Source organism: Gambusia affinis, linkage group LG21 (genome assembly GCF_019740435.1).
Source record: "Gambusia affinis linkage group LG21, SWU_Gaff_1.0, whole genome shotgun sequence".
In the NCBI taxonomy this organism is placed as follows: domain Eukaryota; kingdom Metazoa; phylum Chordata; class Actinopteri; order Cyprinodontiformes; family Poeciliidae; genus Gambusia; species Gambusia affinis.
In genome coordinates, this window is record NC_057888.1 from 18852325 (window position 1) to 18876893 (window position 24569).

At 38.6% G+C, this 24569-nt stretch overlaps 1 protein-coding gene across 2 annotated transcripts in view; it reads left to right on the top strand.

The window, feature by feature from the left end:
• Positions 1 to 24569, top strand: part of LOC122824643 (partitioning defective 3 homolog) — a 370755-nt gene that overhangs the window by 122622 nt on the left and 223564 nt on the right. For both annotated transcript variants that reach the window (XM_044105505.1, XM_044105506.1), the window contains 2 exons: positions 4772 to 4956; positions 10053 to 10190. In XM_044105505.1, the coding sequence (XP_043961440.1) occupies positions 4772 to 4956; positions 10053 to 10190 (323 nt within the window). The remainder of the gene's footprint in view (positions 1 to 4771; positions 4957 to 10052; positions 10191 to 24569) is intronic.

The following is a 24569-nucleotide window of genomic DNA, read 5'->3' on the forward strand; positions in this document are numbered from 1 at the left end:
CACTACAGGGGCTGGATTAGGGCCTCATTTTATTAGCCATCCACCCCAACTGTCTCATTCCGTCTTCAGTCTGGATCGATCGCCGGCCCGCTCTGAAGTGACGGTGCTGGATATTAAACGTGGGACCAGCCAAACCCTTTGGACTGCACGGATAATCCCATCACAAATTAAAAAGAGGAAAATTGGTTTGATAAAATGGGAGAGACGTCTTCATGTGGTGACCTCCTTTACAGTCAACACATGAAAAAAAAAATACATCCCTTTATTTATCATGGGTAAAATGCTGCTATAGAACTGTGCCACAGTTTTATTAAAGAGGAGGATTTCATAAATGGAAATTCTGTCAATGTTTATGTAGCACATAAATCAGTCTATGTGTAAGGTTCTCCGGAGAATTTTGGAAGATATTCTTATAGCTATAAATAACAAAAACAAATAACTAAATATTAGAGACGTTGTGTTTTTGAACAGACAAGTCTGAAACTCTTTAGATTTTAAGGTAATACATGTCTATGTCATGGAACACCATGAGAAATGCCATCAATAAAAATAATCTTAGAAACAAAAGATCACAAGCATCCTCATATTTGGAGTATTATTTGCACACAATAAGCCTCCTTGCCTCCACAGGCAGTAACATTAAGTAAAGTAAGATGTACATTGTTAAATTAAATAATTTTAAAAAGCTCCTAGTAACACTTGAGCTCTGATGTGTTCTGGGAAATACATTGTTTTTCATCTATAGCAAGTCAATAGGCTTTTGTAAGAATACAAATGAGGCATGGCATTATGACCACGTCTGCCAAAACAGCAAATTGACCCACTGAGGTATGGACTCCATCAGACTCCTGAAGGTTACGAAGTTCAATGTTATCTGCCACCAAGATGTTAGTGCCATATTTTTTAATAATATAAGTTGTGAGGCGTGGCCTTCTTAGATTGGACTCCTTTGTCCGGCAGATCCCAATTTCTGCTTGATTGGGATAAGCAGAGATTAGATGCCATATTGACTCCTCAGTTGTCTTGTTGAGCTCCTCCTCAAACCACTCCTGAACAATTTTTGGCTTTATTATAGGGTAGATATTCCTCATGAAAGAGCCCACAGCGGTTAGGGCAGGGGTCGGCAACACACGGCTCTAGAGCTGCCCTAGTGGATCTCTGGAGCTTTTTCAAAAATGCTTGAAAATTGAAAAAGATGGGGGTGGGAAATCTAGTTTTTGTTTCAATATGGTTTCTGCAGGAGGACAAACATGACACAATCATTCTTAACGTTTTCCAATGCTCTAAAAATGTGTAGAATAAACATTAAATTTCAACATTTCTGTCAACGAAGATTTGCGTCACAGCCTGTGACACGTTTCTTTCAGCTGGGCAGGCAGGTTGTAAACAAACCGACGGCTGTGTGGTGAGCCGTGGAGAGCAAAGGGGAAACGAGGAAAATAGTCGAGGAGAGATTCTGCAATTCTTGGACCGAATCATTTGCATTCATTGCTAATGCAGAAGGATTACCTGAATGTTTGCTCTGTCGTGAGAAGTTTTCAAATAACAAATAATAAGCTGAATTGTTCAAAGCGTGGGGAAAAATACGGTAATATGGAAAGACATTTCCAGGGAAGGCGCTACATTAGCTGACGCGTCAAGATGAAAGTCACATCCTACAAGCCTGATGTTGAGAAGCTGTCCAGTGATGTCCAAAAACAGGAGTCACATTAAATATGTAAGAACACAATCCTGCCACAAGCACATGTATTTAGTAACGAAGTGGTTGTTTTTATAAAATAAGAGATTTTTGGCAGTATATATTTAGAATGACACTTCGTAATATTATCGTGTTTTGTTGCTCAGGTCCGAGGATGGTTGCGTGTCAAAAGAGAAGAGGATGCTGCTATGTTTTACCATTGCTCTGACTTGCTTGGCATTTGCACAGAAATCAAATTTAAACTGATTAATGTACTTTTTCAAAAGGCCACTACTTTAATTTTATAACTGTAGGTTGCGTTTCAAGCAGAAACTTCCCACAAACTCACAAGTTCAATGGATGCAAGAATTGTGCTGTGATATCAAAGAAGAGGTCCTATGTTAACATGTAACTCGGCCTGTTTAGATGTTTTTGATTGAAATAGCTTTTGATTTTAGTACATGTGACCACTTAATGCTGCACATTCAAAGTATGACATTTTGCAGTTCTTTATAATCCATAAAATCTTTAGAAAATGTTCTTTGCATAATAATTTGGAACAGTGCATTGTGAGTTTTTTATTTTTGAAAAAAAAAAATACTGTTCTCCTGGGGAGCTTTGTTCAGTAAAATTTGATTTATACTTTAATAGTTCATGACTTGGAAAAAATATACTGACCATCATTTGCATTGACCATTTAAGAAGATCCGAGAAAATATCACTTGCATAATAATTTGGAACACGGTGTAGCAATACTTTAAAAGTGCCATGTGTAAAAGTAACATCCACTCAGATGGCAAGATACAGAGCGTCATTCTGACTTCAGCATCTTGCCACTTTCCCACAGTGCATCTTGATGCCATGTGTTCCTCAGATAACCACCCTGTGACGTAAACAAAAGAAGAAGTAATGCCGCTGATCAGGCCACTTTTTTGTCATCACTCTGTGGTTCAGCTGTGCTTTTATCTGATAGACCCATGCAGATCCCAGTCTATCAGCTGGTCTGCAGCTGTGCGGCTTCACTCTGCACTTTTACACCTAGCTATCAGAATCAAGTTCTTTGGCGAAATGATGTAAGCTGGAGCTTTCCCACACGCATCAAGGACAATGTCGTAGTTTCCCCATTGTTCCTTGCTTGGACTGTTGTTGACATTACTAACCACTCCGGACTAAGAACACCCCATAAAAATTGCAATATTAGGGATGTGATGGCATCACAATATGGAACCTGCTCAAATCTGTGTGCTAGCTCATTTTTCATTGCTTTTAACGCATCAACATTGTTTCAGCGCTTGTATTCACTAAGCATCCCTGCTGAGAGTCCTGGTCTTAACACGAACCAGCCATTACTGAAAAGGGAAAAGGTTTGTTTCCTGTTATTAGAGCTACAACCTAAGCTGTAAAGTAAGCTCACAATGACTTGCCTGCTGGCTGACTTCTGTTGAGGTTTCTTCATCAGATTTCTGAAGGTATTTAGAGACCCCTGTGGTCACCATATAAAATAAATGAAACACATTCGCAACCAAGAAAAACACTCGTTAAAATCCGCCGTTTGGATTCGCGTGGCACGGTTTTATGCAGCGAAATACTTTGATAATGACAGAGATTAGACATTTGTGGGAAGCCCTCTGCCAGCTACCTGCCTTGACATGCAAGTTAATAAAGTATTGATTTCTTAAAGACACACACACAAAAAGAGCGAGAGAAAGAGAAAATCTCTTTGGAAACGACATTCATCTGGTTGCTAAGAAAGAATCGAGATGTTTCCAGATGCCATAAAAATGTCCCTACAGTATAACTATGATTAGTTACAAACTTAATAAAAAGTAATTTAAGTACAACAATAATAGTTGCTAGGTAAACAAAAGGTTTATTTTGAAACGGTTAAATCAAACCACAGAAAAACAAGGAACAACACTAGAATTAACTATGCAAATGCTTTATTGTTTAAATTAGAAACCCTAACAACGAAGAGTTGGAGCTGCTGACTCCGAGTTCAATGATATGAAACAAAGAACTGATAAAGGCTGCTCAGTTGATTACAGTGAAATAAACAATAAAACAGATGTTTACCAAGAGTACAGCAACTATGATAACTTGACAGATGTGCTGGAAAGATGACTGAGTTGTTAAATGAATAATTCCAAAAATTAATTAGTAATTTTACTAAACAGTAGCAACAAACACTCTTCAAAATAACATGCGCTTCAGAAACCATTCAAAGACATGAAACGGCTGCTACACGCTACTAGATGGAACATCGTGAACAACATTTACGTTAAATAAGGAGGAAACAAAATTGCACACTATTTACAAACCACACACTTTCATTTTCTTGTTACATAAGTATTTTAATAGCACAGCTTGTGGATATTGTTATGGTCCTCCATGAGGTTTTATATAGCATATTTAATGTGAAACCTGAAACATTTCCATTGTTCAGGCACACTGAAGCAAATGTCAGTAATCCGTAGGAAGTGATGCAGCTGTAGACAGTTTCCTGTCTGCAGTTTTCTTTACATTATTAATGTTTGCAGCACAAGACCTTCTCTTAGTCTGTTGATTCACCTCCTGTTTGCTGAGAAATGATGACCTTCAGGTTGAAGATCAGTGGTTTTTGAACGTCTTAATTGGATTGTGGCTTGTTGGAGAACATTAGAGAGCAAACGGCATCGTGGAGACCAAGTAAAGGATGACACGACGGCAAATCAAGCAAGCCATGCAGGACAGTCAAAGTCCAGACCAAAATCCGATTGAGATTCTGAGACAAGACTAGAAAATGTGTGGTTCCTGTCTAGTCTGACTGAGCTTGAGCTTTTCACAAAGAATGGGCAAACATTTTATTCTCTACATGTGCAAAGCTGGCGAAGGTTTACCGTAAACGACTTTGCAGCTGGAATATCAGTGCAAGGTAATTTAATGGTATTTACTTTTGAGCATAAAAGATTATGTTCAAAAGTGTTCTAAATATAATGAAATTAATAAATATAATGATGCTGCGTTTGATAGCGAGACTATGCGTACATAATATTTGCTACTCTTTCTGATTTTAGTCGTGTCATATTTTGATTTCTTCTCCCTCTGCCGCTCCAGGCATGTCGCTGAATGTCCGTCGAGGCAGCGATCCCTCATTGGCTGACCTACCTCCAGGTGAGGCTCTGGTTGGTCAAGACGAACCGTCAAGAAAGAACCCGACTCACTGGTCCACAACTGCTGGTTTCCAGAAGTACAACAACAAGCCAAACCCTCGGGGCGCCACAAGCACCCTGGAACAACAGGTAACAATGTTGCGTTTGGCATTGACGGCTAAACCGAGACGAACACGGACAGCGTCAAACGTAGCTGCGTATTTAGACGTAGACTTTGCATCTGTGCTTTATAATAGACACCTGTTAGTTTGCTTTGATTCAGTTTTATATTTTTCCACTACCTTATTAACCGCAGTTCACCAGATGTTCTGAAGTCGTTTCAATTAGATACGTGTGATGCTAGTTAAGTTCACAGAATTCTCCTGTCTCCCCAGTCTCCCTCATTTCCACCCTTTTCTCTTCTGTCGCCCTTAATCAAAAGAATAACTATTAGAAACCGAAACACTGCCAGCAGTAGCACAGACGGTCCTTATCTGAGGCGAGCTTCTTCTGATGGCACCTCTTTTATCCATAAAAAGGCAGGAGTTGTTAAACACATTACCTTTCTTTTTTGTTCCTAGCGTTCACCTTTATGCTGCTTTTTAAGACTGATAATAAACCTAAGGCGGGAAAAAAAAAGCCCAGATATCGCCTGTGTGTGGCATCCATAGGGGATATAAAGCTAATTAACGTCTTAAAATGGTTTTCTCTCCAAGGTCCTGACAGACCTTTTACTTCTGATGGAGAATGAGATATTTTAGTAATCAAAAAAGAAATAAATGGGAATTGGGAAAAAGCTACTTCATAAGTGATCAGTGTGTCTTGAAGCAGGGTCTAATCCTATTCAAAGACATTTTCATTGTCAAAGATATCACTGTCACTATCAGAAAGTGGTATAATATCTGGGATGACATGAGTATTAGGTCTTTCATTCAAGCTGTCAGAGCAGTTGTTACAGCAAGGAGCTTATATGCAGAGTGAAAATCAAAAGCAAGATGCTCCATACATGCTATTTGGCTAATGTACCTTTAAAGGTAACACTCCTGTAAAGAGTTGCTGCTTTAGACAAGCCCCTCATTCTGGACCCAACATGTAATGAGACTAGGGTAACAATAACGAGATGGGAAGATATTGTCTCATCTCAATAGAAGGCTAAACAACAAAAAGTTTAATAAACTTCTGACTACTCAGTTCTGGTTTAACCAGTCTAAATATTGTGTATTTGGAAATAGGAATGCTTAAATGTTGTTCAAACGACTTGTGAACCAACACTGATTCCCTTAATGCCATCAAAATGTTGAGTTTCTTAGTGTTGTTATTAGTGTCATGGTCAGTAACCATATTAACCATTTATTAGTGCCAGCTGTCCACTGGGAAAGCTATATGTAGGTCGTAGCCGCATTTAGCTTTCCGGGGCTTTTTTATGCAACTTCCTGGCATGAAGCAAAGGAAAAAATACCCATAAAAGATCAGCTAAACCTGAAGCATTCCCTGGAAGATGTTTAAACAAGCCAAACTCTGTGGTTAGCTTTGGCTATAGCGTGTGCGCCTGCTCAGTTTGGACATAGTTGTAAACACATTAAAATTGCACAAAATACTTAAAATGTTCATCCTAAGATATCATTACTGCCCAGGTGGGGGAACAGTGAGCAACCGGCTTGCAGTGTATTGTCGAGAGTCTTTAGCTGCTGGGTTTCCTGGCCGTTTGGTTCCCTGGTCAGCTAGCCTGGGGCCCTTAGCCATGGCAAACAGCCTGGAGGCGTCACATCTTCAGTTGCGGTCCTGAGCCGTCTGCGGCATTTGATCAGGGATTTGTTTACCGTTGGAGACTAGCGGTAAAAAAACGGTCTAGAATCTCCTTTCAGTTCTGTTTCTATAGACAAACAGTTATGCGTGACTAGCATAACTCAACTTCGGAAAGTTGGTGCTTGTTATCTCTGGTTTGAGCAGCCATGTCTAAAGTCGGTATTATGTGTACAGTTTCCTGTACTGAACATAGTTTTACTGCTTTTCATTTGTCCCATAAATCTGACAGACTGTACAGACAGAAAAAAAACACCATCCATGTATCCGGACCGGAAAATGTTTTTCACTCTTTCCCCCCCCCCATCCCTCTCTTCTTCTCATCCTGCACACATAAAGACCCAGATGGCAGCATTTAAAATTTCATAGTGAAAAACTTTGGGGTGGCTGAAAGCTTTGTAGTACGGCAGGTACATTACATACAGAGAGTCCTCAAAGCAGCTCCAGACAGAGAAACCCACGTCAGATACGGACATAAAATCAAGACCAAGGAAAAATGTAGACCCAGAAACAAAATCAAGACTTTGAAAATGTGATTTGAGCATGTATTATGAGTGCAACAACTGTGTAACAGATTGCTTGTAGTTATGCTTTGCAATGTGAGCAACATTGTATTTATATAGTAAACATACAAGACAATAGGAATAGGTTGAATGAACAAAAACTTTAGTTGACTTGAAAACCTTGTTGGCGTAACATGTTAATGATGTACAGTGGACTCCTCGCCTATTTTTGGATTTGCTTATAAATGTGAGAATTGGCAAAATATTAATAAATGATAAAGTCAATTTATTTTCAGTATAACTTATTTAAAATATTGGAAAGAATATGCAGCTTGACTGGCTGAAATTCCTAGGAGCAATGCTACTTGACATTTTACTGGCTGGGTTTTGCAAAACAGCAAATCCAGAACTGGGAATTGTTTTCTTTGTCGCTGATGGGCTGCACGCCCAAGACTGTAGATGTTGGCTTCTGCTGTAAACCCAAGTTTTCACTATGCATGTTATTGCATATTTTGGTATATTTGGTGTTTGAACTATTAAAGTATGCAGTTATATGCATTTTTAGAAGTATTCGGGGATTTTACTTATTTGTGGATTGCCTTTACTATAAAAGTAGATTTAAATATCATCATTTTTTTAAATCATACATCAAATGGTATGTGTATAGCCTGCAGTATCATTGCTGTGCTAAAAGGTTTTTGTTTTTTTTTGTCAGTCAGCATATGCTAAATAGTTTGTATAATAAAGGTTTTGAAAATAACCTCCATTAGCGATTCCAAAACACATTTGGATTCATGCCTCACACAAAAAAACCCAACAGCTTTTGAGCTGTTTGGAATAATTTCTTTTTCACAAAATGCTAAATGTTCATATCCCACATCCAGCTGAGTTAAGTTTATTGAATCAAACGGACGTTCTCAGTCAACAGCTGGATATGTAAAGTCATCACACCCCGGTGACCTCACTACACTTTACAATGCTTCTTCGCAGTGAACACACCATGCATGTATTGTGCATCTGCTGCCCTTTTTCCTTTTGACGTTGTAAAAGTTTGTGGACAGGAGTCAGTTGTTCCTCTGCGACTAAAGACCGTGATGGTTATTAAGGCTGTCTCCCTATCAGGCTCCACATGTTCAGTTGAGTTTTATGGTCCTGTCTGCATCGCTTCCTCAGGCTCCTTCACGGCACATTGAGCTGAGCCAAAAACACGTGTTTTTATCAAAACACGGAAGGGTCAGGAGTCTGACTTCTTTATTTACCATTGTTAGCTGTCATTTAGTGACGTGCTAAGCATAACTCGCCCTCTTTGCGCCTCCTCATCTTTCACGTTTCTTTCCTTCACATGTTTTACGATGACATTCATGCGTAGTTTGTTTGATTTTGCTATACGCCTTTGTTTTTGCTATATGTTCCTTACATGGTGCACATAACCAAACGTCTTGATCCACAATTTGTCAGTTTTTAAATAATCAAATCTTAAATTAATGTCTTTCATACTAACTCACTCCACTTTGGGTTTTGATATTTAATTGCTTTTTTTTTTTTTTTTTCTGCCCGCTGATAGTTTTATCTACAAACTCCAGTTGTTGAGATTTCAAATTCAACGCTTGCATGTCTGGAATGTAAAAAGGTTCTTGGGACGTAATTCTTTTCAGGTCTGCCGATGTTTGATGTCACGTTGGCAGGAGATATTTGGAAGGTTCTTTTTTTGTGTGTGTAATGGAGGGGCTTAGATTTGGTACTCCTATTAAAAAGTACCTAAAGCCGTGAGTAAAGGTCAAGGGAAAAGAGGACAGATCTGAATGGGACTTGAATGAACAAACTGGACTATTTGAGGCACAGTATAAAGAACAAGAAAGCAATAAGCATCTTCCAACACCTGGTGTTTTTTTTACTGTTTGATCTGTGGCTGGTTTCAGTCTTATGCTTTTTGTAAAGGTTTTAATCAGCATGAAAATTATATATATTTTTTAAGAACTACAGTGATCTATCTTTTGAAAGCAACAGTCAGTAGGCAGGTATTAAACATACTTTTATGAATGAATAGTTTCTGAATTGGTTTGATGTGATATTCTAATGTCAAACGTTGTTTTCTTTAACCATAAGCAGAAAATCATTGCAATTAACAGAAAAAAAGGCTTGAAAACATCAGTGAGTGCAGTAAATCTGTATAATAGTTACTGAAAGAAATGTTTCAGTTATATAGTACTTTGCTGAATTAGACTGTATAATCAGCAGCAGTCAAAAATTTTCAAAACCTAGGAAGTCAATCATCTGTAATGGTGACGTCACTGTCAATGTGTTACTGATTGGCTGTGCCCTCAAAAAGCGAAAGTAATCAATCACGTTTTATTTGTATAGCACATTTTAGCAAGCAGGCGGTTTAAAAACATCATACAGTCACCAATTATGAAACCAGTAACAAACATCACATATTGCAAGTGCCATCATTAAATAAGGAAGACTGTCAATATTAGCTTTTGTTCTCTTGCTAAGACTGTTTCCGCTGTGTGTAGTAATGCATATTAAGGTATATAAGGGGAATGAACTATTTAAAATAGGCAGTTAGTGTTTTTGGAGGGGTACCAAGTATTCGCAAAAACACAAGAACTTTGACATAATCCTATCGGCCTTTCTTGACATCTGAAAGATACGTTTCATCCTGTAGCTGAAACCTCCTTTTGAAAACGGAAAAAGCTGAGGATGAAATCACCCAATCTGCAAAAGTCGGAGAAAGTGAAAGAGAAAAACAACCAGTGATTGCTGCAGCTACAAATGACAGAGTTAGATCATGAAATTTACACCAACTCCATTATTAGATCGCTGGGGCCTAACTTTTATTGTTATACCAGCAAATCCTTTTTCATCAACAGTTCCCTCTGTATCACAGTGATGGAGTGAAGCACATTAATAACTCTACGTTTTCTTGTTGTTTGGCAGGGCCGGGAAGCCCAAGCCTATCGGAGTCTTCCTCGTGACGCGAGTGGCTGGACTGCTCAGTTTCACAGAGACATGCTTCGCTCTTCCCTTAGTGCCAACCATCCTATGGTTGACCAGTGGCTTGACCAGCAGGAACAGGTATGATAGTAATACCAAATATTCAAATATAAACACTAGCAAATAAGTCAAAGTGATATTTTAAAATGAAATCTACACTAAATGTTTCTCCTCTTTGTTAAAACTTATTATTTGAGTCTTTTTATGCAGTGGCTGATTACTATAAATTATTAGTGTAGTGATATTTCAAGGCTGAGGGGTACAACAAAAAGACCTCGAACAAATACCATCTGATATAAAGTTGATTAATTTTTCGGAGGGAAAAAAACCCCCCCTGAATTACAAAGCATAGATCTGAATCGGGCTGTTGTCGGTCGGGTAAGGTGAGAGGCGCTGCCGGGTAATTAAGGCTGGAACAGCTGAATGACCTTCAAGGGTTGCCAGTTGCTGCCAAAATCAAGTTTTAAATTCAAGTCACTAATTCTTGGGTATGAAGTGACTTTTGGGTTCTGCAATCAGCTAATTAAACTCAGTCATGCACTGTTGCGACCTCTGCAGTCCCGTGAAGAATTTCAAACTTTTATTTAGCTCCTTTCATGTTTCTCAGAAGAACAACAACTCCGACAGCGGAAAATGCTTTGATGCTACAGTTTTACATCTGATCCGCTGACGGGAAAGGAGAAAAAAAAAAAAAGCATTCTTATCTGTGAAACACAAGTTACTTTGACTACTGATAAGTCATCCAGTGGACATTTCACAAAATCATGAACGTATTAATTAGTTTTCAATATCAAAATTATATAAAGTGTTGCATATTGCAGCTGTTTTGATAAAGAAAAGCAATAATTATGTCCTGCTTTATAACTATTTTCTTGTCTGGTCATCAGTTCTGAAATGGACAAAAAGGTAAATGTGCATAATCCATGATTGCGATGAAATTGCTGGCCTGCTTCATATCTGAAGGTTTCCTGTAGGATTGTCAACATGCCAGCAGTCCCCTGACCTTTGCCCTCCTGTCTTTTTATAATTGGGGTCTTCTGTCCAATTTGCTGCCTGAACTACATATGGGGTTGCTGTGGCATTAGCTATGAAATAGGAGGGATATCGCATCATTCCCTCATTGTAGACACACGGCAACCAGACCCGCCGTAGCATTTGCAGATAAAGTAGATGCATATGCTTTTTGAATGCAGCATACAGCTTTGGTGTTATATTTGGTTCTATTTGTTTGTTTTTTCATGTCTTTAAGTTTATACATCCAGTTATTGTTTTTGTATTTCAAACTGTGAGAAATATTAATAACCCTCAACGCCTTTCTGTTCTCATACTTTAAGCATTATCTGGCAAAAAAAATAAAAAAATAAAAACCATACATAAAAAAATTTAAACAAATGTAGTCTGAAGGGGCTGTATTTTTGAGCTCGACATCATGTTATAACTTTATTCCCTCATCAAAAACGTACGTGAATTGTTGCCTTTATTCTTTCATGCTTGTTTGAAAAATCCTTGAATCTCCCGGGGCAACCGCTCGGTAGACTCCCCCACTCAGCTACTTCAGACTAGCCAGTAGCAATTAGCAAAAATCTGGTGGAACTGCCAATCTACTCAGCTCATTATAGGAGCTGCTTCTTAGTGCAACACTGGCAAAAACGTTAAAGGGTTAATAGAGGAGCCATGTTGTGATGACTTCTTGAAGGTGAAGTGTCAGAAAGAGTCAGAGTTTCTTAAAGAGACAATTTCAAAGTCAAAGTCAAATTTCTTTTGAGTCATATTTGATATATACAAGATTTTCTAAACTGGCTGTGCTATAAAGTGGCCCTCTGGCTGGGAAACACATATTACCACCCCTTTAACTGTATATTTTTCAGTTAAAGGGGTGGTAAACTGGTAGACTGACATTTGTGTGCCTAATGTCAGTCTAAATTTCAACAGGCTCATGAAACGAGAAGCAATATTCCGATATTTTGACAGTGAGTGACTGTTAGAGTTGTGAGATCTAGTCGCAATGTCAGCTTACTGACCAACTTGAAACAGCCAGTGACTGACAGACTTCCCACTTCTGTGTGCATGTGGCGATACATTTCAGTGTAAAGTGTTAGCCATCGCAGGCTGGTCTCCTCCCTTCGCACGTCCTCGCTCTGTTGACGCTTTATGATTGAGTCAGCCGATGACTGGTCCCTCTACTCCTCAATCTGTCAAAGGAGAGAAAATATGCTTCCTTTAAAAGTTATTAAAAGTGACAGAGCCTCTCAGCAGGGAGCGCTGAAATGACCTTGGCAAGTGTTAAAGTGCTGAGTTTGATGAGAAGAAGATTTCCCCCCAGTTCGCGTGTCAGGCTCTTACTCTTCATTATTGGCTACCTGCTCTGACTTCTTGTATAGAAAGATTAAGAAAAGTCAAGGAAATGATGTGGGAAGATGAGTGATTGTAGAATCATGTTGAAGAAGTAAAGACAATCAAAGTGAAAAATGTTTGATTGATATATGAAATACAAACTGGAAACGATTTTCTTCTTCCTGTGTCCTTTCAGGACTGTTGCCTTTGTGTTTGAGACTAAGCTATGGTGACGATGGAAAATTAGTTAAAGCTAAAGATTGTGTATACAGACTTTGTTTTATTATTTTTTTTTTTTTTACAAGATAAATGTATCCCACTAATTGGATATGCTGTTTGAAGGCAAGGAAACTGCAAGAGAACATTTCTACATTTTAGAGTAGAATTTTCTAAACTCAAAACTCTAAATTTATCTTTTGTCCCCCTCAGTTCATGAACACACTGAATGCAACACCACGTCAAAGGACTCAACACAAATAATTTTCAGTTCCGGTGCTTAAAGTGAAGTCACAGGAAGCACAAACGGTGTACAAAGCTGTTTAGAAGGAAACTATTTTCTACAGAGGCATGTGATGTTTGTTCATGTCGTCACTTTTAACAGGGAACAAACATATTACAGAAAAGTTGCTGTATTTTTCTCTCTCTGGGGTTTCAATTTCTGACTCTGAAGGAGCCTGCTGGATTCAACAATGTCTGCAGACTTTTGGAAATATCACAGCTTCAGTAAGAGTGTGCTTTTGTTAGTGGATACACACCGAGACCTCTATTCAAGTTAGGATTTTTTAACTACACTGATTTTGGCAAATGCTACTCTCAGACTTTAACCTCAGTTTTAAAATGTCCACTAAGGACTTATTTTTCTTTACTTTACAAACTCCTCTCTGTCACATATAATCTCTCAACTGTATGGCTGTAAAAATAAAAGTGAATGCTGTTAATGATAATAGTTAAGAGGAAAATCCAGTTCAAACTTTTACAAAGATCAGAAAGTATCTACAAAGCTGATTGGTGTATTTCTATATGAGCTTTTTTTATATTTTCCTATAAGCTGGATAAGATTAACTCTTCTATGTTACCATGGTAAACGATGAGCAGTTGCCAGTAGTTACTCACTTAATTATAGTTATTTATAAAGTTTTTTTTTTTCCCAGCAAAAAGTCTCGTATGATATTATGCAGAAAAGTGATGAAACAGGTTCAGTCAACAAAGACTGAGCGTCATTCAGTGGTAAGAAAATGCCAGGCTGAGCAAAAGTTTTCTAGCAAAGAAAACTAACTACTCAAACATGGACTGGTCTTACTATTCCTACTACTTTTAATTTTAATAATCTGGAAATAGTTGTCAGGCCCTGAATAATAATTAAAAAAAAGTCTGTGTGAACTACAGTGGTATTAATTTCCATACAAACTTTAAAAAAAAAAAAAAAAAAAAAGAAAACATGCATTTTTTTTTTTCCCCCCCATAAATTTGAAAAACAAACTAATCCAAGATTAAGGTTTTGGCTTAAAACGCCTCGACAAATAATGTACTTATAAATATTGAAGATTATTATTTCAGAGTAAAGGTTATACCAGCTGAGTTATGTAAATATTTAATGAATAACAGCAGGAATGCCACAGCTTGACTGCAGGCTTCCACACGGTGGCTAATTCTTTCTTTTTTTTTGCTGGCTGTTTGTAATCCGACAGCTGCGTGACTCAGATGAGTCACTAAACACAAATCTGCTCATTAGAGGTGAAAGTGGATATCTGTAAGTGGCGTCTATTTCCACTCGCTGCAGCTAAGTCGTGATGGCTGCCTTCTCTCCGCGCGCGTGACGAGTTTGATATTTTGCCTCCTTTGTCTGCCTGACAGGCGCGCGGCACAGCGGCATGAGATTGTGAGATAAATATACACTCCATGGGTTAATTAAAAAGAACTGCGATCTGTGCTACAGAACTGGCAGAGATAATGAGTCTACACACGCAGAAACACTGACACGCATTCATATATATATCAAGGTTTTAGGCGGAAGGAGGGGGGGGGGAACAAAAACACGCCAATTAGCAGGTCTTTGTTTGTGGTGGATTATGTGTCTCTTCTGGTTTTTCATTATGCTTCACAAGTAAAAAGAAGAGGGAGAGGGGGATAGAAAACAAAGAGAGAGTGTTAAACTTATTTTGGTTTTTCCAATGAAACAATTGGCACCGAATATGTTTATCTACAGGTGGGCTTTTGTGCCGACGGCTACTATTCTTCCATTTTCTTCACTCTTTTTACTGAGTTGCTCTCTGTCAACTCTTAATCAGATCTTGTAGTTACATAGCTATTGTTTGGAAAACAACTCATTTGTGGCCAGGCCTGTCACAATAAACAACAAGTCAATTAATTGCATGATAAATTAAAAGAAATTCAATCATTTTCATTTGCTTGATTCATCGTTTCACCAAATGCTGAGTGATAAATCCTTATGGTGTTTTGGTCTCAACTATCCCTTTAAAAAAAAAAAAAAAAAAAAAAAAAAAAAGATAATCTTGCTTAGACAGAAACTTTATAATTTGTGTTATTTGTTGTTTCTGTTGTTTTCTTTATTTATTTTGGATATTTCAAATGTATCCAGTTTCAGTATTTAAATGTTCATCAGAATTTAAAGCTTATTGATCACTGAGAATGTGCTCTTGCATTTTATACTGTGATTACCATTATATTACATGAAAATGGTCTCAAAAGCACGTTATTGTTTAATTACAATAAGGTCTGGGACAATTTATCGTCCAGCAAAATTTGTTTTTGTGGAAACTAGGCATTTGTGACCAAAAAGATTTCGTAAAAATACTTAAAAAGAGCTCAAGAAAGTTCTACATTCAAGGATGAACTTTAGTTAGTTGACAGTGACATCTTAACTGTCTGACTTTTGATCAAGTCATAGGATCATATTACCACTACAGCATCTGAGCTGGGAGTGAATGACATAGTTGAGGCACTGGACAGGAAATGGAATCGTACGGCCTTATTTGTAGATCTGCCCAGACCACTTGATTCTGTTTACCAGTCTTAGTGATGTTGGTTTGAGTTTTGGGACTTTCGGACGGTTTAAAAGCTTCGTTTTAGATAGAACAGAGTGCATTTCTGCAGCTGGTTGTGAAGATCTTAAAATTAGCTCCCCATGGTGCAGTTTTAGGTCCCTGTTTTTCTTCCAGAGCTCATTCCTATATCTGTTGGTGTCCATTTTCTGTTCACCCTTTCCTCCCTAATGGGGTCAGGAGGGTTGCTGGTTCCTCTCCAGCTACGTTCCGGGCGAAAGGCGGGGTTCACCCTGGACAGGTCGCCAGTCTGTCGCAGGGCAACACAGAGGCATACAGGACACACAACCATTCACACACACACTCGCACCTAGGGAGAATTTAGAGAAACCAATTAACCTGACAGTCATGTTTTTGGACTGTGGGAGGAAGCCGGAGAACCCGGAGAGAACCCACCATGCACAGGGAGAACATGCAAACTCCATGCAGAAAGACCCCGGGCCGGGAATCGAACCCAGGACCTTCTTGCAACAGCTCCACCAACTGTGCAGCCCCTCTTAGAGGGTATCGTAGCTCTCTTTCTGTGTTCATTTTTAAACTTTTAGTTAAAAAAGCCAAAGGTAAGACAGATCTTTTGTTATTTAATCAGAGCACGTTTTACGCCATAAATTAGGGAAAGCGTGTTCAGGCTGTATTTTTTTTTTTTTATGTTCTTGACTATGACAGCGTTTCACTACTTCCTGGGAACTTTCCTCTTTAGATTCTGTCAGTCACTCTCCTTAAACTTCTATAACAAGACTGAATATGAATGTTTAGATGCTTTTTTAAAACTGATCTTCAAAACCAAAGCCTGCTGGGTAAACTACCCTCTAACCTGAGTACTTTATCAACACCTTTCAACATTAAATTTTGCACCTTTTTATGTAATAGTCTTCAGAAAACCTCAGATTCTGGGAGCGCTTCTAAAGGCTTTTTTCATTGAATTGTGCCACTGCTACTCTTAAGCTGTCCCTTGAACAGGTATCACATTAACTCTGTCTTGTTTTATGTATTTCAATGTCGATATCAAACTTTTATCCTGGAATTTGCAAAAATGACGCTTCTTTGTCAGATCTCACTTGAAAAATGATGTTAATCCTTGGAGAAACAATAAAGGAATTCCAAAGATAAACAAAGTGTTACAAGAGAGTGTTTGATTTTGGGGTTTTACTTTCAATCCCAGATCATGTCTCATTTCTTTTTTTTCTTCTTTTTTTAGTATTTCTCTTACTTGTGTAGAAGCCTTGGTAACACACACTAAACACGAGGCCATCCAGCCTGTGGTTAAATCTGGCAATTGTCTTTTGTTTAGCTAGCCAATCAATAAATTCATTTCAGTGTCAGATGGTGCCTTCGGAGATTTCATAAACTCCACCTCCGAAATCCCTCTTCACCCTAGTGCACGCACACACACGCACACACACACACGCACACACACGCACGCACACGCACACACACGCCTCCTGCCAAATGTGGCGTGGAGCAGAGCATGCTTTATCAGCCCATATACACCAAGGCCTTATGAGTTATTTTTCATATAAACAGCTGACGTTAATGCTGGTCTATTATCCCACTGATGAATGTTAATGGGCCTTCCCGCTCAACGTATACACACACTCCCTCACGCACCCACATTCTGAACTGGTTGAGTGGCTCTCCGCTGTGTTGTTTTGCGGCCTTGATGAGGAACCGGAGGCCATTATCATGAGCCGCACCACTGTCTGGACTGACACCAGCTGTCCGTCAGCGGGATCTAAACCAATCAACGGCTAATGCACACAAATCAGAGGGAACATGTTTGAGTTGTGTTTGCGAAGCTGATCGTTTCGGTAGCTTCTGAGAAGGTGAGAAAAAGCTTCAAAATAAGATGCTTTATTTCTCATTGGAGACTTTTAAGTTCAAGTGTGGTTTAATTTTATATTTGCAACTTGTCAAGTTACTTTTCCAATTTGATGTGGCTACTGTACGTTTTCTTTATATTGCAACGTATTCTGGTGGGATTTCATGTGCCGGACTGACCCAAAGTGGTGCGTGATTGTAAAGTGAAAAGAAATCGAATCAGTCAATTAAATGCAAAACATTAAAAGCAAAATGAAAATGAAAAACTGAACTTTTTGTCCATGTTCGTCATGATGGAGACTGATCGTTAACTGCAGCCTCTCCATTTGTACTACATGTAAATGTCAGGTTGTGGGGTCATGTCTCAATGGGTTTGCAGTCGTCCCACATTCTCTTTTTTTTCCAGTGGTATTAAAGCAAATGTGGCTCATTGCCACATTTGCTCCTTGTCCAAGGCACTGATGCCATCCTTGGAAATAGTCTTTTTCCTTCAACCTTTCTATTGTGCACAGTTTTTTAAAAATGTTTTCTTTTTTTGGGGGGGGGGAGGGGCGTGATCTGCAAAATAAAATCCAGCAAAACTCCAATAAAGTTTAAGTTTGTTAAACAACACAAGGTGAAAAAGTTCAACAGGCTTCAAAACTTTCAAAATGCACTTGGCTTGTTAGGTTATAGGTTCTCAAAATTATGTTTCAAGTGGTAATTCTCGTAAAAAAAGAAAAAAAAAGAAAAAAGAGAGACATAAAATGAAAACCATCCAGAGAGACCAAAAATAAAAGTTGCATAACAGTGTCAAAACATGTTGGAGAGGCTTGATCAAAGATGTGATTACACATCTTTGATCAAGCCTCCGACTGTCGGAGTGCATCCCTCGATTTGTGGCTTAATGAGACGTCTCATCTGACGGGTTTTACAGGGAACCCGAAGCGATAAGCAGCCTGGCTTAAACACCGAGACAAGAGCCCGAAAACAGACGAGTCCCTTCAGTTGATATATTATAAATAGTTTCAATAATTAAGCCAGTTTCTGCACCCTTTTTGTACGGTTCAGCCTCGCAGAAGAGCTGAAATCGGTTTCGTCAGACAGATAAACAATACTTATTGTTTCTCAGCAATAACAATAGAAAATACTCACAATTTCTGTCTGGAATTGCCTCTTATATATCTGTTTTAATTAATGTTTATTGTTAAACACCCCCAAAAAATATTGATGTTAAGGTGATGGAATTTTAAATAATAATAATAATAATAAAAAAAACAGCCTGAAAGACCTTTTAGCACGAGGATGCAAGTATTAAATGTGTAATTGCTGTTGTTTGTGAGTGAACTCAGTCTTTTCCCCACACTTGTTTTTTTGGCAAAGCCCACACAGTCTGTAGACCCCGAGGCGAGCTGCAGGCGGTGTCAGGGCGGCTGAGCATGGAGACACAAGTTGGGAGCATTTGCTCCCCCATAAGAAAAGAGGTGCACACCTGCAAGCCTCTCTGTTTGTCTGTTACAGCTTCTCTATACTGCTACCTGGTGGAGAAAGTGTGCACCTCTACCTGCATGCTCCATTCAGTCACTGCATGCAAGACCTTAAGTAGCTGTTAAAACGTAGAGCAGTGCAGTCAGATGGTCTTCTAGTTTCTCTAAGCTTGCCGCCTTAGTCCTTTAAAAAAAACAAAAACTTAAGATCAGTCCTGGAAGATTGAGTTTTGTGCAGTATACTAATATTTTCATGATCTAATTTTTGGATTGTAAACATGTTGAAGCGACAGTTCTCTTTCAGCTAGCAGTTAACTCCTGTTTGACTCGCTTACATCCTTACTGACTTTAAACTGAAAAAACTATTTGCTCCTTTACGGATTTCTTTAGTATTTTGTTTCCTTCCTAAGTGTTTCAGACGATCAAATTGATTTTGATAATAGAAATAACCTGAGTAAATGTGAAATACACTTTATAAATGTAAATTATTGAGGGAAAAGCAACTTTTTTTGTTCAAAAGCCAACTAGGCAAGCCAAGTTTATTTGGATAGCATGTAGAAGATAATAGTAATACCATCAAATTGTGGACACGTGTATGTAAGTATGGAAGTGTTTCACTGACTCTGAGGTAGAAAGGGTTGATAACAAGGGATTGTCAAGGTCTTACAAATGCCATTACTTTTTTGAGTATTTAAAGTTAGCATCGTTTGTAGCATCCATCCATCAATCATACTGGGCTGGTAGTATGTTTAGTTCAGGTTGCCATTGAGCATTAAAGGGGCAGTGTCATATAACTATTTTTTGAGTTTTTCATCATGTTATAATGTTATTCCCTCATCAAGATCATACCTGGAGAGTTGCTTTGATTCTTTCATGCATGTTTGAGGAATCCTTTAATCTCCATGGCAACCATTCAGCGGTGCAAAATGCCTGGTTGGACCTATCCCCTCCTTTGAGATGCAGTTCCTCCTCAGAGCTGCAGTTTCCAGCCTTCTGAGCTACAAACACCTGGTGGAACCGCACATCTGCTGAGATCATAATACGAGCTACTTCTCAGTGCAACGCAGTGGAAAAAAACAAACAAAAACAAATGTTAAAGGGTTAATAGAGGACCCTTTAAATATAAATTAAAATTTTTGTTTTTATGTCGTGCCATCCTATCTCAGTGCTGTTGACGCTACTCTTATATGCCTACATAAGAGGTATTCTTGGTGTTCTAAGGAATACCAACACTTCAGTTATTTTAACAACCTCTCTCTAAGCTCCACTAATAACTATGTAGAATGCAACATTTCTGAACTTTCCGACCTTCCAGCTCGAGATATCGACATTATTCTATTGTTCTATCCGTCTAACCTTTGTCTGCATCAGCGACATCATTTGCATCATCTGGGCGACTGCACCTCTCTCCAACGCTGGCTGTGAACATGTTAATTCCTGACTCTTGTTTAGAGTTCATGCGTTTGCCATCTCCGTTTTGCTCTGTGGAGTGAGAAATCACTTTCTCAATGAGAATAATTGAACACGGGCAGGGGGGAGCCAGCTCATTACCCACAAATCACAGGGTGCAGGGGCACCTTAGTTGAAGACAATAATGACTTCTGGGAATAGAACGAGGCCGCCAGCCTGGAGCCGAACCGGCGTGGGCAGCATTGAACAAAGATGGGAAAGGAGGCTGCATGCTCATCCTCAAGCTGAAATGACATGATGAGCTTCTTTTAGTTCTTTGTGAGTGACAGGCTTCAATCCATTTACCGACGCCAAAGTCAGACTAACTCGGAGAGAAATCTTCATGTAGTTTATACGTAAATCTTTATGTATGCAAGGCATGTTCACATGTCGAATGTTGAAAATACACTTTTTTTTTTAATACTAGAAAGTGATGAAGAGGGCGGTATTCTGTGATTGATGATGTCCATTTTGTCACATGACAACGATGTGGGGCCAGCACTGTGCCGAGAGCCAAATGAGTCCACTCTAACATAATGAGTTCCATTGTCACAACAGACTTTTCTCACTGTTTTATTGGCCCCATTTGCAAGCCAAGGCTTTTAAGTTGCAGAGCGAACATAATAAGGCCCTGGCCAACAATAAACATCCACTTTCTGGGGCGCAGAGAAACAGAAGAGTAGTCCACCCGTCCATCTCTGCCAAGCGGTTATTTTGTAGTAGTGAGAGTTTTATAGAAACCTGGGGGGAAAGACATTTTCATTTCAGAGCTATTGAGAGGAATACTAAGTATGAATGCACAATATTGGATTTTTGGTCGATATCCAATATGCTGATATACTGAAACTCATTTGGTCGATAATTGATACCGGTACCAATATCGAAACTATATGGCTTTTTCTACTGTGGATTAAAATACTACATTAGCTCTGTCAATTTAGCCTGCCAGCAAAAGCAAATGCTAAAAAGGAGGCTGAAAACGATGCAACACTTTCAACTTGCATTATGTTTAATGTCAAATTTATTCATGATATTTGCTCTCTCTAAGACAATGACAACACAGTTTGATGTTGTGCTGTGCTGCAGGCATCATTGTCACTGGTTTGTCATATAAAAACGCCTTTTATATTGTTGAGTTATTTTTACTGAGTGGCCGATGTCTGATATTAAATGTTACAGCTAATATTGGCTGGCACCGATACCGTGCCGATGATATCGTGCATCCCTAATACCAAGCTTTTAAAATCTTTGTACTTGCTGTTTTTTGTGTCCTCCTGCTTTCCTGACTTTAAGTCTGAAGTATCAATTTCCTGCATTGTAAGCATTGTTTTTTTTCTTCTTCTCAATATTCTGTATTCTAGTCAATTTATTGGTGATTTATATTAGCCGTCAGATTCACTTGTACACAATGGTTATATTTTCTCTTTTATTATGTTAAGGATGAACCATTTTAATTTAATTTGCGTATACTGTTTGATTAAATAGTGAGACAGAGGTGATTCACTTTGGTGACCCACTGGAGGAAAAATACTAAAGAGTAGAAGAAGAAATTATGTTGTTTGCTTCACTACACCTCACTTTGATTGTATTGGTATTTTTTATACACAGGTCAGAGAAAATAGATGCTGCATCAATTTACAGTCATAATAATAAAAATAAAAAAAACCACACCCTCTGTCAAGTCTGTGCTTCTACAATTCAAAAACACAAAATATTACCTCGTAATTTTGGTCTAGGTTCAAGTGCAAATATCTCAGTGTTCTTGAAATGAGACAAAACTAACTCTTAAGTAACTTTTGAGCAAAATATAGGAGCGAGTAGCTTGTTTTTAGTGAATAACTCCTTAATATTGATGGAAAAGTACTACTTTCTTTGGATTATAACTTGGGGAAATCATCTTCCTGTGGAACAAGTAGTGGGAAATGCTGTATTTAGAAATATTGACTGTCTTGTTAACGTTAAATTCTTATCTGTCATATTTTAAAGGTAAGGATCTTCTTTTTGTTAGGACTGAAGAAGGGAAGTAAAATGCGGTCGCGTAAGCATGTCAGCCAAGTAATAGTTTAATAATAAAAGTGAGAAGAGAACTGGACAACATAAAGTCTGACTTTTATCATGGCTACATAGTATGTGTCATTTTGAAGAGGACAACTGCAAGAAGTGTACTGTACATTTTATGTCATCTTGAGCTCATTCAGACACTTTCATTTGGAAGGACATGGATACTAGTGGCTCCATGAATGTTTGAAACCACAAAAAAAATTGTTGTTTTTCCAAGATTGGGAAGCAAGGCAAGACAATTTCTGGTATGACATGGGTTTTCTCCTGCTGAGCAGTTTACCTTAGGAATTGTCTCTTCTTCGGGCTGGAAGCACACAGGCTGTTGAAGTGCATTGTCAAACAGTTTCCCTGCTGGGCTTCATCACAGCGATATGTGCCGTTTCTTCATGCATTCCTGATTTCAGCTACAAACCTGTTTGCATTATTTTCCATCTTCTGAAAAAGCAGGGCTCCCAGTCATTCTGCGCTGTACCTGGTGATGTTTTATGTATGTTGCCTTTGAGGACTGAGAATCCAGATAACGCTATCATCTGATTGGCTGAAATCTGAACTTGTATGGAAATCTGAACAGTGAGGAAAATAAGTATCAAACAAAGCAAGAATGATAGAAAATAAAGTTGCTTGAATCCAGCTGAAAACCTATAGAAGAGACTTAAGATCAGATTTCACAGAAAAGGCCTCCAGAAACTAAATTTTGAAGACAATTTGCTCGGAGAGTGGTTTAAAATCGCATCTCGGCAATGCTTATCACTAGACAGGAGACACTTTAAAGTTTTCAAACCCAGAGATTGCTTTACAACAATACTATACATAACCCAACATATCACCTAATTTGTTTTGATCTCCTTGTATGTCTGGATTACTTTGGTTGTTACACAGGCTGTATGATAAATTAGGAAAACATAACATTATATTACCTTTGGTTATTATTATTTTTTTTATTATTATTTATTTATTTTTACCATGTATCTTTATGGAATTTTTAACCTTAATGTAGGACATCCATCACAACAACCACTACAAAAACACAAACATACATAACCTTCACCTTACTCCCCCATATCCTCTGTCAGTACATCCCTTCAATATGTACTTTATTTTCTTTAATATTAGGAGAAAAAAATTGTGTCCTTTAAACAACCTGATACAGAATGAGAATTCTGGGTTGACGTCTGGCCAGCAAGCTTGTGAAGACTTGTATAGTTTTAATATTGACATGATGAAGTTGGTTACGATTACCCCCCCATTCCTCTCACCATCTTCTCCCTTACAGTCTCCTCATTATCCTCCCTGCGCCTCCAATCTTGATTAAAATCAAGATAATTCATTGGCATAATGGACAGTGAAAGCCCATCTGAGTTGCCAGAGATATTATTGGAAATGATTGTTTTAATGCACAGCCATTGAAATAGTATAGCACAGCAAAAACTGCATGCAAGCAGTCATCTAATCTGCAAATAACTTTCCATTTAATCTCTGGGCCAGTCGACATCTTGTCTCGTCTTACTGTCTTTGCGTTCAGGGCTGTTTGTCGCTTTTAGTATACCAACCTCCCCTAGACCCACTCCAGATCTGTTTTCCTTCGTTATCCTCCTTTCTTTCCATTTTCCTTTTTTTACTGAAGCAGCTGCTGCCACCACCGGTCCTCAGCTCTCTCCTCTCTGTTGGGTCTGGAAAATTACTGTGACCCTACCGGTGCCTTTTGGGATCTCTCTTCATTACTGGCCCTCGCAAGACCCCCCACGCTCCCCACCTCTTATTTTGACACAGCCGTCCTCACTTAGGCTTGGTACGGAAGAAGGATCCAGCCGAATGGCTTTCTGTCTCCCCCTTTATCCAAAAAATTTGGCATCCAATTAAAATGAAATGGAAAGCCCTCCCCAAACCCTTTCACAAAACCTCACACCACACTACTCCCATGATGCTCCAGATGAGCCCCCTATTCAGGACCCTCTAAAAACAAGGCAGCAAACAATGGCTGTTGTGTCGAGCATTTACCTTCTAATAACAATCTCGTGTGTACTAGGCCTTTAGTTTGCTCAAACTCATCCTAATGTCTGTTCATTTTAGGCATATTTCAGCTTTTAAGTCACTATGTAAACTTCCATCATAAAATGAGTGCGTCTACCATCATCATCTTTCCATTATTGCCCGCTGGACCACTTGTGATGAAGTAACCATCGAACAAAATGGTATAAGTAGAAATTTGGCAAAGTAAGAAATGTAGTTTGTTGGCAACTTCCGTGCAACTCAATAAACCAGCATGATCC